The sequence below is a fragment of the Mobula birostris genome, chromosome 2, assembly GCF_030028105.1.
Source record: "Mobula birostris isolate sMobBir1 chromosome 2, sMobBir1.hap1, whole genome shotgun sequence".
Classification (NCBI taxonomy): domain Eukaryota; kingdom Metazoa; phylum Chordata; class Chondrichthyes; order Myliobatiformes; family Myliobatidae; genus Mobula; species Mobula birostris.
Genome location: NC_092371.1, coordinates 43,681,172 through 43,694,028, shown reverse-complemented (window position 1 = coordinate 43,694,028; position 12,857 = coordinate 43,681,172). Strand labels below are relative to the sequence as shown.

Below are 12,857 nucleotides of genomic sequence, written 5' to 3'. Positions count from 1 at the left end.
GAATAAACAGTTGATGTTTCGGTCAGAGAACCTTTTCAGGACTGGAAAAGAGGGAGGCAGACTATTCCGGCGGAAGACCAGAATGAAGAGGTGGGGAGAGGGGAAGGAGAACCAGTTAGAAGGTTAATTGTGAAGCCAGGTGGGTGGGAAAGGTAAAAGGCTGGAGAGGAAGGAATCTGATAGGAGAGGAGAGTGGAACATGGGAGGAAAGGAACAAGGAGGGGCGCCAGGGGAAGGTGATTGTCCAATAAGGAAATAAAGCACAAGGCCAGAGTGGGCCTCACTGTGCCAAAAGAGGAGGTCATGGACCACGTTGGAACTGGAATGTGATAGGAAATTAATGGTTGGCTACCCGGAAATTCCACTTTTGGCAAATGGTGCAGAGGTGTGCGATACGGTCCCGCAATTTATGTCGGGTCTCACCGACATACAGGAGGCCACATTGGAAGCACCGGATACAATAGATGACCCCAGTAGATTTGCAGGTGAAGTGTTGCTTCACCTAGACAGATTGTTTGAAGCCAGGAATGTAGATAAAAGAGAAGGTGAATAGGCAGGTGTAGCATTTCTGTCGCTTGCAGGGATACGTGTCAGGAAGGAGATTAGTGCAGAGGAGGGACAAATGGAGAAGGGAATCTTGGGGTTGGGGCAATCCCTATGGAAAGCAGAGATTGGAGTGGAAGGTAAAGATTGTTTGGTGGTAGGATCCCAATGAAGATAGTGAAAATTGCAGAGTGTGATGTGTTGGATGTGGAGACTCATGGGGTGGTTGGTGGGTACAAGAATTCCATCCCTGTTAAGGCAGTGGGAAGATGGAGTGAGCGCGGATGTCCGGGAAATTGAGGCGATATGGGTGAGGGCAGCATCAATGGTGGAGAAAGGGAAAGCCTGTTCTGTGAAGGAGGAGGACTTCTCTGATGCCCTGGAAGGGAAAGCTTTATCCTGGGGACAGATGTGACAAAGACAAAGGAATTTTTTTTATATATATAGGAGACAGGGTGGGAAAATGTATAGTCAAGATAGCGTGGAAATCAGTCAGCTTATAAAAGTTGCCAGTAGATGGTTTAAATTTCCAGGCAAAGTTGATGAAATTGACAAGCTCAGCAAGGGTGCATGAAGCAGCACCAATGCAATATCAGTGCAGCACAGGGTGAGTTGGGAAGCATTACTGTTGAAGGCTTGGAATAAGAACTGTTCTATATAGCCAGTGAAAGGTCGGGCATAGATGGGGCCCATGGTTACCCCAAATCTGTAGAAAGTGGGAGGAGACAAAGAAGAAATTGTTGAGGGTGAGGACCAGTTCTGCCAAATGGAGAAGGATGGTAATAGAGAGGAACTGGTTGGGTCTTTTACTGAGAAAGAAGTTGTGTTTTAAGGCCTTCTTAATGGCGGAATAGAAGTGCACAGGGACTGGACAACCATGGTGAAGATGAGGTGTCAGGGCCAGGAAGGTTGTTGAGGAGACTGAAAGCATGTGAAGTGTGACAGATATATAGGTGGGAAGGGACTGAACCAAGGGGGATAGAATGGATTTGCGGTACAGTCTGTGGACACAAGTTCAGTTGGGCATGAGCACACAGAGAAAATGGGCTTATCCAGATAGTCAGGTCTGTGGATCTTGGGTAGAAGGTATAGACAAGTAGTGTCGGGCAAGGGAATAATGAGTTTGGTAGCAGTGAATGAGAGTTCTCTAGAATTGATGAGGTTAGTGATGGTATTGGATTGGGCTCCTTTACAAGGGGCAAGTAAGAGGAGGTGTCTGAGGGCTGCCTCCTGGCCTCAGCAAGGTGGAGGTCTGTCCGTCACACTACAACAGCACCCTCCTCATCTGTGGGTTTGATGGTAAGGTTAGGATTGACGTGGAGAGCATGGACAGTGCGTTCACTAGGGGTAAGGTTCAAGCAGGAGTGAGGAATGCTGAAGTTGAACCAGTGGGTGTCTCATTGACAAGAAGAGATGGAAGGTTCTAGATCAGGCAGGAGCATTTGTAGAGGAGAAACACTGGAGATTACAGAGGAGGGAGTCATCAGTATAGGGTGAGGAATTCCTGTCCAACAAGTTGACTTGGAGACAAAGGCAACAGAAAAAGAGCTCATAATCATGGCAGGCACCCAATTCACTGAGGTGCAGGCGAAGGGGACAAAGTTAAGGCCTTTGTTGAGGACAGAATGTTCTGCCTCAGAGAGGGGAAGATCAGAACGACTAGTAAAGACATGGCAAGGTTTAGAACAGGGATCAGAGAGGGGAGGAGAGTGGGTAGTATCAGAGGAAAGGAAAAGGTTGGGGTATTCAGGGAAGTTAGGAAGGCAGGAAGATGGAGGCTCTGAGAACCCAAGAGGTGACAGGGGAGCCTGACTGTACCGGGGTGGAGAGTGGTGGTAGGAGAAGGGGCCAGGGGCCCAGCGGCACATATGTTCATAATTTTCATTTCACAGGTTACACAACCAATGGGAAAAACAACGGTTAAGTTCCTGGCTTAGTATTATATCTAATATAAAGATTGATTTGCATATTCTGTATCTTCTTAATTCATTCTAGAATGATGGAAAAATTGAATGAATGAAAAATCTAGCTCAAATATCAAACAAAAAAGTACTTTAGGTTTCCCTGAATAATTTACAGAAATTTGACCCGAGATATACTTACTCATAGAAGGAAGTCTTTCAGGACATTCAAGATTTGCATGATAGGTAAAGCCTTCAGGAACAAATGCTGTGGTTTGCAGATATGTTTCATTATGATTCAAGTCATCTGGATAGTCTGAGAAGGAAATGAGAACATTTTAGCAAATGCATTGCAAAAAAGGTTGTCACACATACATGCCATTCTGACATTTTAAAATTCCAGCTTTTAAAATTTTTGCAACCAATGATGCTAATTAAAAAAAAATAGGCCTCTTTCCTTCAAAAAATCTTGCTGAAGTAAAGAAGGGACATCACAAGGAGATTAAGACAGGCAAGCTATTGAGTGGCCAAACAGTGGAAATTGAAGTTAAAACTCAGGAAATACAAAAATCAATTTAGATTCAAATATATGTATGGGAACCTAGAGGTCAATGTGGTAATGAGATGCATGTTCATTTACAAATTACCTAAAACCACACGACATAAAGCAACCAAGGTGTACAATACCAGAGTGGAAATTTACTTAATTTGTACAGAGCATCTGTTAAACCCTGATCTAGTTTGGACACCACATCAAGTGACTAAAATGGAGATTCTGCAGGCTCATTTGGGTAATACTGGGTGTTGCATGACCTTGGCTTCTATTTTGTTGAGTGAAAATCTAAGCACGGTAGAGTGTTTAAATATGAATAAAGAGATTGATAGGGAAGGTAAATATAACCCTTTTTCTTTTGTAATAGAAACCAGAGTACATCATAAAGTTTGCGGCAGGAAAATCAGGAATGCAACTGGGAAGCAGTTTATATACTTGCTCATAGAAATCTGGTACAGCACTCCAACTAAATATCAGCTAAAGGTTTCAACACATATCAATACATATTTTTAGCATTTTCAAAAGATATGGATGAAGGCCAGGTGAACTGATTTGAGGCATAGATAATCTGTGACGTAACTGAATGGTGGTCTCTATTCATGGGACTGAGAGGTCAAAGCCAACCTTTATGTTCCCTATCTATTTTGTTAAGCACAACTGCCAGTCAGGATTCAAATCAGCAAAAAGTTAATAAAGCATTGGTTTATCATGCCTATAAACAACTTTGGATAAAAAGGCCAATTGTTTTTATAACTGCTAACCTACTCAAACGATTTGATAAGCCTGTACCCGTTTCTGACCAAAGTTCCCCTTTGTAGCATTCAACAATACAAAAGAAATTCAATGACAGATAACAAGGGATCAGATCCAAATTGGACAATTCAATATACACTTTAAAACAAAAGAATTACAAATAACTACGGAATAAAAGAATGTATTAAATTCTACAGGTTGGTACAAAAATATCCCAAACACAAAATATTGAAGAGAAACCTACTTTTAAAAGAAATGTATAAAATATGACTCAATGAATTAGATTTTTCATAACCAGGGAACTTCAAATAATCCTCTGTTGACCACTGATAGCTGGGAGGCTGACTCTGTTTATTTTGGCCTCAGCATCACTGTCAACTCAAAGATGATCTTTCAACCAAACAAAAATTACTATCTAATTCCACTGCAATCTGAACCTTTTTTTTGCTGCTACAACTCCTACCATCTTGCATTCAGGTTGACTCCTGGATTGGTTCTCATGCTGCCCTATGTAAACTGTACATTATACAAGATATCCCAAATGCTAACTTGCACAGAGATTGTTCCACATTGCTTGCATCACTGACAGTATGTGGCTAGGGCAAGAAGTGCATTTTAAAATTTGGAGATAGGCTTTATGCCAACCATTTTAAATCTCCTGAGGCTCAAAGTATTCAGAGTATCTTGAATATCTGTCTCATAGTTCGTGTCAATTGTCACTACTAAGGACACATATTTTAGAATGTCTTCTCTACATATAATTTTCTCCTCTTCTTTGATGAGTTCCCTCAATATCTGTCACTTCACATTCTAGCATTGCAATCTATAATTTGGTAACATTTACAATCCGCCTGTAAGGCGGTTAAGGATACTTTAGCATGTGAGAGGTTAAATGAAATACAAAATAAATTTTTCAGTTGATACAAGTAGATAATTGTTATATGAAATTGCCCAGTACAAAAGGTTAAAAACTTCTACATTGCTACACAAAAAAAAAGGATACAGGCTATAATTAAACCCCAGGCAGATACATTTGTTGGCATGCTCACTTGTACATATATACTCTATCATTGGGTTGACTACCTTCAGAGTTATGTTGCTGATGTATTATGACCTCATTCCATACAAAAAGAGCAACTGTTCATTTTGGCTACTTACATTTCTAATATATAAATGTTATTTTTGGATACTGAGGATAGCAAGGCGGTCACTAAAGGCTTTCATAAGCCGAGGCATTAAGATTAAGGGTTAGGCCATTGTGTCATAGCTGAATAAATAATTTGTCAGAATCTACTTGGAGTACAGTAAGTGTAGTTCTGATCACCACACCATGGGAGAGATATGGTATCAGTAGAGATTAGGCAGAAGAAATTCACCGGGATGTTGCCTGGGTTGGAAGGCTAAAGCTATAGGAAATGATTGATCTCACTGGAATGTGGGAGACCAAGAAGTAACCATGTAGCAGGCTATAAAATTATAGATGTGGTAGATAATCAGAATCCTTTTCCCAGAGCAGAGGAGCCTAGACTGAGGTGACAGGTTTAATTTAAGGTGAAACAGGAGCGATTTGAAGGACACCTGAGGGGAGAGGTTATCTGGAATAAGCTACCAGAGGTGGTGGTAAAGGCAAATACAAATACAACATTTGAAAGTCATTTAGACAGATTCATGGATTCATGAAAAAGCAAAAAGGAAAACAGATATAAGGAGCAAATAGGATTAGCATATATCAGTATGACAGGCGGCCTGGCTGAGGTGGGCCGAAAGAGTTTGTTTTTATGTTATATGATTCTATGATGCTTTGTTTCATGAATATCATGTTTACTAAACTTAGATGCAATTTAGTAAAAGCAGATACAAAGTGTAAGGTAAGGTAAATCACATCAAAGAATTGGAGGGATTCTAAGAAGAAGATTCTAGCGTAGAAAATTGTTAAAATATACAATGGGGTATAGATCAGTTTTAGATACGGAAAAGTGGCAAATGGACTTTAATCCAATAGCTCTTTGGGAGATCAAATGTGAAGGAAAAGCACACAGTTAATACCAGGATCCTTAACAGTAGAGAAGGATTTTGGGATCCCAGGTCCATAGCTCCCTGAAAGTGGCTGCACAGTAAAGAAGACATACAATATGCCTGCCTTTTTTTAGTTTAGACATTGAATTCAGTGTCCAATAATGTATCCGGTAGGTTAACTAGTCATTGTAAACTGTGCAGTGAATAGGTTAAGTTAATCAGGCTTGTAGGGTTGCTGGGGGTGCCTGGCTTGAAGGACCAGAAAGGCCTACTCTGCACTGTATCACAAAATAAATCAAATGAAAATAAAAGGGGTCTATCTGGAAGTTGTCTGGATTAGAGGGCATGTGTTAGAAGGAAGGGTTGGACAAAACTTATGTTTTTCTTCTTCTGAGTGGCAGAGACTGAGGGGAGGTGATAAAATTTTATAAAGTTGTGAGGTATAGAGTAGACAGGCTCCATGAGTCAAGATGCCAAATACTAGAGGGAATGCATTTAAGGTGAGAGGAAGGCAAATGGCAAGTTTCTGGAAAATGGAAAAAGAAACAGCGAATGTAGAGGCATTTAAAGGGCTTGTATACAGACAGAGTGATGAGATGCTTTGAGAGGTTGGTTATGACTAGACTGAACTCCTGCCTCAACAAGGACCCAGACCCATTGCAATTTGCCTATTGCCACAATAGGTCAACAGCAGATACTGAGTTCCTCCAGCGTGTTGGTCAGTGTTTGACCCCAGCTTCTGCAGATTATTTTGTGTTTGCAATCTCAATGGCTCTTCACATGGCCTTGGACCACCTGGACAGTACAAACAGCTATGTCAGGATGTTGTTCATCGACTACAGCTCAGCATTTAATACCATCATTCCCACAATCCTGATTGAGAAGTTGCAGAACCTGGGCCTCAGTACCTCCCCCTGCAACTGGATCCTTGACATCCTAACTAGAAGACCACAATCTGTGTGGATTAGTGACAACATCTCCACCTCACTGACAATCAACACTGGTGCACCTCAGGGGGTGTGCTTAGCCCACTGCTCTACTCTCTCTTTACCAAGGACTGTGTGGCTAGGCATAGCTCAAATACCATCTGTAAATTTGCTGATGATACATACAACCATTGTTGGTAGAATCTCAGATAGAGACAAGAGGGTGTACAGGAGCGAGATATGCCAACTAGTGGATTGGTGTCACAGCAACAACCTTGTACTCAACGTCAGTAAGACAAAAGAGCTGATTGTGGACTTCAGGAAGGGTAAGACGAAGGAACACATACCAACCTTCAGAGGGATCAGAAGTGGAGAGGGTGAGCAGTTTCAAGTTCCTGGGTGCCAGGATCTCTGAGGAGCTAACCTGGTCCCAACATATCGATGCAGTTGTAAAGAAGGCAAGACAGCGACTATACTTCAGTAGGAGCTTGAAGCGATTTGGTATATCAACAAAAACTTTTACAGATCTACTGTAGAGAGCATTCTGACAGGCTGCATCACTATCTGGTATTGGTGGTATTGGGGGGGCAACTGCACAGGACCAAAAGCTACAGAGGGTTATAAATCTAGTCAGCTCCATCTTGGGTACTAGCCTACAAAGTACCCAGAACATCTTCAGACAGCGGTGTCTCAGAAAGGCAGCGTCCATTATTAAGGGCCTCCTGCACCCAGGGAATGCCCTTTTCTCACTGTTACCATCAGGTAGGAGGTACAGAAGCCTGAAGGCACACACTCAGTGATTCAGGAACAGCTTCTTCCCCTCTACCATCGGATTCCTAAATGGACATTGAAGCCGTGATCACTATTTCACCTTTTTTAATATTATTTGTTCTTTTTGCACGATTTAAATCTATTCAATATATGTATACTGTAATTTATTTATTTTTTTTCTTCTTCTTCTATATTCTGTATTGCATTGAACTGCTGCTGCTAAGTTAACAAATTTCACGACACATGCTGGTGATAATAAACCTGATTCTGATTTCTGATATCAATCCAATTTGCTTATCTAAGAATTCGAAAAAAAGCATTAAGAGATATTGTGTGTGCAAGTCCTTTAAGAGATGGGCACTCTTAGTGTTTTGTAAAGATCATAAGCAATACGAAAAAGCTTTAGGTTTAAAAGCTTTGGGAGAAAGGAAAACAACAAGAAATTACATTGAATAACAGTGGCTTTGAGCGGGGGGGGGTCACAGGGATTGTCACAGGAGTGCCTCTGGATGCATCCATGGACCAAGTTAAAAATTATTTAGTCGGGGGAAAAGTTGTTGATGCTAAATGTTTAAAAGGGTTTCATGGTGGAGTAAAAGCAAGTAGGCTATTGGTGTTATTTAATTTGATGGGGAAAAAAAAGTCACTGAATCGGGTTAATTTAGGTCATAAGTTATATGATTTGAATCTATGTGCCACCCCCTCAAATGTTTGCAATGCCAGAAGTTTGGTCATGTGCCAGCTGTGTGTAGGGATAAAAAAGACGGTGTTGTAGATGTGCTGGAGAACATGATTATAGTAATTGTAGAGAAGATATTAAGCCAAAATGTAGCAATTGTGGAAAGACTTAACTCGAGAAGTTATTAACGATTCTTTACAAGTAGCAGTAATTAACATTCAGACTTCAAAGAAGGGTTCTTAATGCAATGCACACGAAATGCTGGAGGAATTCAGCAGGACAGGCAGCAACTATGGAAAATAGTACAGTCAACGTTTTGGGCTGAGACCCTTCGGCAAGACTTGAGGAAAAAAAAGAGGAGTAGATTTAACAGTGGGGGGAGGGGAGAGATAAACACAATATGATAGGTGAAACCGGGAGGGCAAGAGATGAAGTAAAGAGCTGGGAATTTGATTGATGAAAGAGATACAGGGCTGGAGAAGGGGGAGTCTGATAGGAGAGGGCAGAAGGCCACGGAAGAAAGAAAAGTGGGGAGGAGCACCAGAGAGAGGTGATGGGCATGCAAGGAGATAAGTTGAGAGAGGGAAAAGTATGGGGAATGGTGAAGGGGGTTGGGAGGAAATTACCAGAAGTTCGAGAAATCAATGTTCATGTCATCAGTATGGAGGCTAGCTACTCAGATGGAATACAGACAGACAGACATATCTTATTGATCTCGAGGGAAATTGGGTAAATACAAGGTGTGTTTTCTCCAACCCGTATGTGGCCTCATCGCGACAGTAGAGGAGGCCATGGATAAACATATTGGAATGGGAATGGGGAGTGGAATTAAAATGGGTGGCCACTGGGAGATCCTGCTTCTTTTGGTGGAAATTCTGGCTTCTTCCGCCAGAAGAAGCAGGATCTCCCAGCAGCCAGCCATTCTAATTCCACTTCCTATTCCAATATGTCAATCCATGGCCTCCTCTATTGTCGCGATGGGGCCAACTCAGGTTGGAGGAACACCATTTATATGTGTGTGTGTTGGGGGTTTCCTAAGGTTGTCATAGCTAGGGGTAATAGTGGAGATAAGCTCCCACTACCTTTAAAGTGCTCCAAATGGTATCTAACTCTTTCAGCCTCTGACAACCAAGTCCAACTCTTGGCCTTCACACAATGCTTAGCTATTATGCCTGGCGGAACTGTTTCTACTGATAAGGTGCAAAGGCAGACCACTGGCACCTCAAAATAAGTTGCTTCGGGCAGGTGGGGCTCGTCAGCCTTGGATGGCAGCCCACCTAGGAGAAGGAAACTCTGATTTTAAACCTCCGCTGTCTTGTGGCCATACTCACCATGGGAAAGGACTTGGGAGTAAACCCCAAGGAAGAAATCTGGAGTTGGGGTCCTTAAGGCAGTTTGATGTTGTTTACAACTTCACTCTGGCAACCTCTATGACGACACTGGTGCCAAGCTGTATTGGTGCTTGCCCTTCCCTTGGACTACATCAGTGACGTGGAGAGGGGGAACCTGCTGCATGGGCAACAGCCGGTTCTTCAAATCTTCCCACCCAGGCTTGCGCCCGGGAGATGACACAGTCCACCAGAGGCGCAAATCCATGATCCCCTGGGATTGACAGCTGCCTACTGAAGGGAGCAGCGGAAAATTGCACTTAATCAGGGACAATATTACAGCTGCACTCAGATAGGACGTAATAGAGGGCTCACCTATGTATATAGGTAGAAATGAAATAAAAGGATGCAATCACTCCTGGATTTTCCTACAGGACCCCCAAAAGCCACTAGGATATTGAGGAACAGATATGCAGGCAGATTGGGGAAAGATATAAAACAACAAGGTTGTTGTCATGGTGACTTCAACTTCCCTAATACAAGAAACTGAGATAGGGCAGAATTTGTTACATGCATCAAGGAGGGTTTCTGAAATCAATATGTGGATGTACAATAAGAGGGGGCCAGACTGGATCTGGTTGACAATGAATCTGACCAATTTCAGTGGGAGAACAGTCAGGGAACAGTGATCACAACTCCTTAGGTTTTCAGATAGCAATAGATAAGTATAAGTACAGACCTTGTGGGAGAGTGCTCTATTGGAGCAAGAGTATGAAATTACAGCAAGTCAAATTACATGAGTATTGAAGAACTAGGAAGAGTTAATTGGGAACAGCTGTTTTTGAGCCAGACCACATCTGAAATGTGGAGGGTGTTTAAAGACCAACTGGGGAGGTATGTTTCAGTAAGGAGGAAGGACAAGGACAGCAAGGTAATGGAACCTTGGATGTTGAGTGAGATGGTGTATTTAATCAAGAATGAAAAGGAAATGTATGGAAGGTTTAGCTAAAACCAGAGTATTTAAGGATTATAAAGATCTCAGAAAAGGACTCCAGAAGGGAACAAGAAAACCAGGAGGGGCAATGAAAAATCCTTTGCAAGTAGGATTAAAGAGAATCTTAAGGTATTCTATACATATATCTAAAGCAGGAAGACAATTAGAGAGCAGATGGAATCACTTAAGGATAAAAGAGGAAAATTTGCTTGAAGGTGGAGGATGTGGATGAGGTCCCAAATGAGTACTTTGTACTCATACTTACTAAGGAGTCGAAAATGGAGGACAGGGAGATCAGTGTGGAGCATGCTCATTTGTTAGGGCAATTCACAATAAAGGAGGAAGTGTTAGTGCTCAAAGAACAGTTAGTCCCCAGGGCCCGATGTGAAATACCCCATGTTATTGAGAGAAGGAAGAGACAAGATTGCTGTGGCCTTGACCAATATCTTTATGTCCAGTCCAGCCACAGGCAAGATCCCGAAGAAATGCTGAGTGGCTAACGATGATCCAATGTTCAAGAAGAAAAATAGGGCAATCCTGGAAACTATAGAATGAGTCTTACTGCAGTGGTAAGGAAGGTACTAGAGATGATTCTTCAGGTAAAGAGTTATGAGCTTTTGGAAATCCATTCCCTAATTAGGTACAGACACAGTTTTGTGCAGGGCATGATGAGGTTACTAACAGGATTTGAGTTTTTGAGGCGAGAACAGTGACTAATGAAAGAGAAACAGATGTTGTCTACATGGATTTTAGTAAGGCATTTGATAATGTAAGGCTTATCCAGAAGATTAAGATCAATGGGATCCATGGTGAATTGGCTGTCCAGATTTAAAAATGGCTTGCCCATAGAAGGCAGAGGTTAGTGATCAATGGGACTTAATGTGGTTGAAAGTCTCTAAGTAGTAGTGTTCTGCAGGGGTCCATTCTAGGACCTCTGCTGTTTGTGATAATATATAAATGACCTGGATAAAAATATAGATGGGTGGGTTAGTAAAATGAACGAAGATTGGTGGTACTGTGAATACCGTAAAAGACTGGAAAAAGATACTGTGGGATATCTGTAACTGATCTACAAGGGCAGAGGAATGCAGATGAAGTTTAACCTGGCCAAATGTGAATGTTGCTTTTTAGGAGATCAAATATAAAGAGACAGGATCCTTAAAGGAATTGTTAATGGCAGGACTCTTAAAGGGATTTGGGGGTCTAATATTGGGTATTATCCCTGAAAGTGGCTACACGTGTAGTTAGGGTAGTAAAGAAAGTATTAGCATGCTTGCTTTTATTAATCGAGGAACTGAGTTCAAGAATCGGAAAGTTGTATTGCAGTTTTGTAAAATTCTAGTTAGGCCTCACCTGGAGTAGTGCATTCATAACTGGTTATCAAATTATAAGAACGATGACAAGGCTTTAGAGAGGGTATAGATGAGGCTGGCCAGGACGTTACCTGGATTAGAGACTGTGTGCTCTCTAATTACTGATTAGATAAGATGTTGGACAGACTTGGGTTGGTTTTTCTTTTCTGGAGTAGAAGGGGTTGAGGTGAGTCCTGATAGGGGTTTATAAGATGAAAAGCAAAGATAGAGTAGACAGCCAGTGTCTTCTTTCCCAAGGCTGAAATTTCTAATACCAGAGAGCATGCATTTAAAGTAAATGTGCAGGGCAAAATGTTTTATGATAAACAGTGGTGCAATATGCTGCCTGGAGTAATGCGGAGGCAAATATGTTAAAAGCACTTAAGAGGCTCTTAGGCACATTAATTTGTAGGAAATGAAAGGATATGGACCTTGTGTAAGCAGAAGGGATTAGTTTAGTTGGACATTTGATTACTTAGTTTTGCACACTGTTGTGCCTCAAAGGCCTGACCCTATGCTGTTAATTGTTATTCAACCAGCAGATTTTACGCAGTGGAAGAATCCAACAAAGAAGTATAATATGAATACAAAACATTTTGCAATAAAACAACAAAATTCAAGAGCGAAATTCAAAATTGCAGATTTCCATTTTCCTGAATAGGAGTCACAGTTAAAAGTTAGCAGAGGAGCGAGCAAATGAACCATGTGATGTACTAACAAGACAACCACAAATGGAATGAGATAAGCATTGGAATGTGTACAATAGTTGGTGGAAAATGAGGAAAGGACCTTTGAAAAGTAAATGATGTCATCATCTAATATTCAGACCTGTAATTTTCACAGTTCCTTATGCAATGCACACTCAATCCCAAGCTCTTTCTCAAGAGGATACCACCAGGTAGAAGACAAGATTCAAGGATTCAAAGCTTCATGCCTCTTTGAAGAAATGCAACAATTTCATCTGGCCCAGGCCAGTTCAACTAGGACAGGACTATTTGGGATGGTACAAAGAATATTTACACCAGGCATTGCAGATACAGA

General features: G+C 41.6%; 1 protein-coding gene across 3 annotated transcripts in view; it reads right to left on the bottom strand.

Annotated features, from left to right (window-relative positions):
* Positions 1 to 12,857, bottom strand: part of LOC140186209 (beta-1,4-galactosyltransferase 5-like) — an 85,722-nt gene that overhangs the window by 30,868 nt on the left and 41,997 nt on the right. For all 3 annotated transcript variants that reach the window (XM_072240202.1, XM_072240186.1, XM_072240196.1), the window contains exon 3: positions 2,647 to 2,760. In XM_072240202.1, coding sequence (XP_072096303.1) covers positions 2,647 to 2,760 — 114 coding nt within the window. The remainder of the gene's footprint in view (positions 1 to 2,646; positions 2,761 to 12,857) is intronic.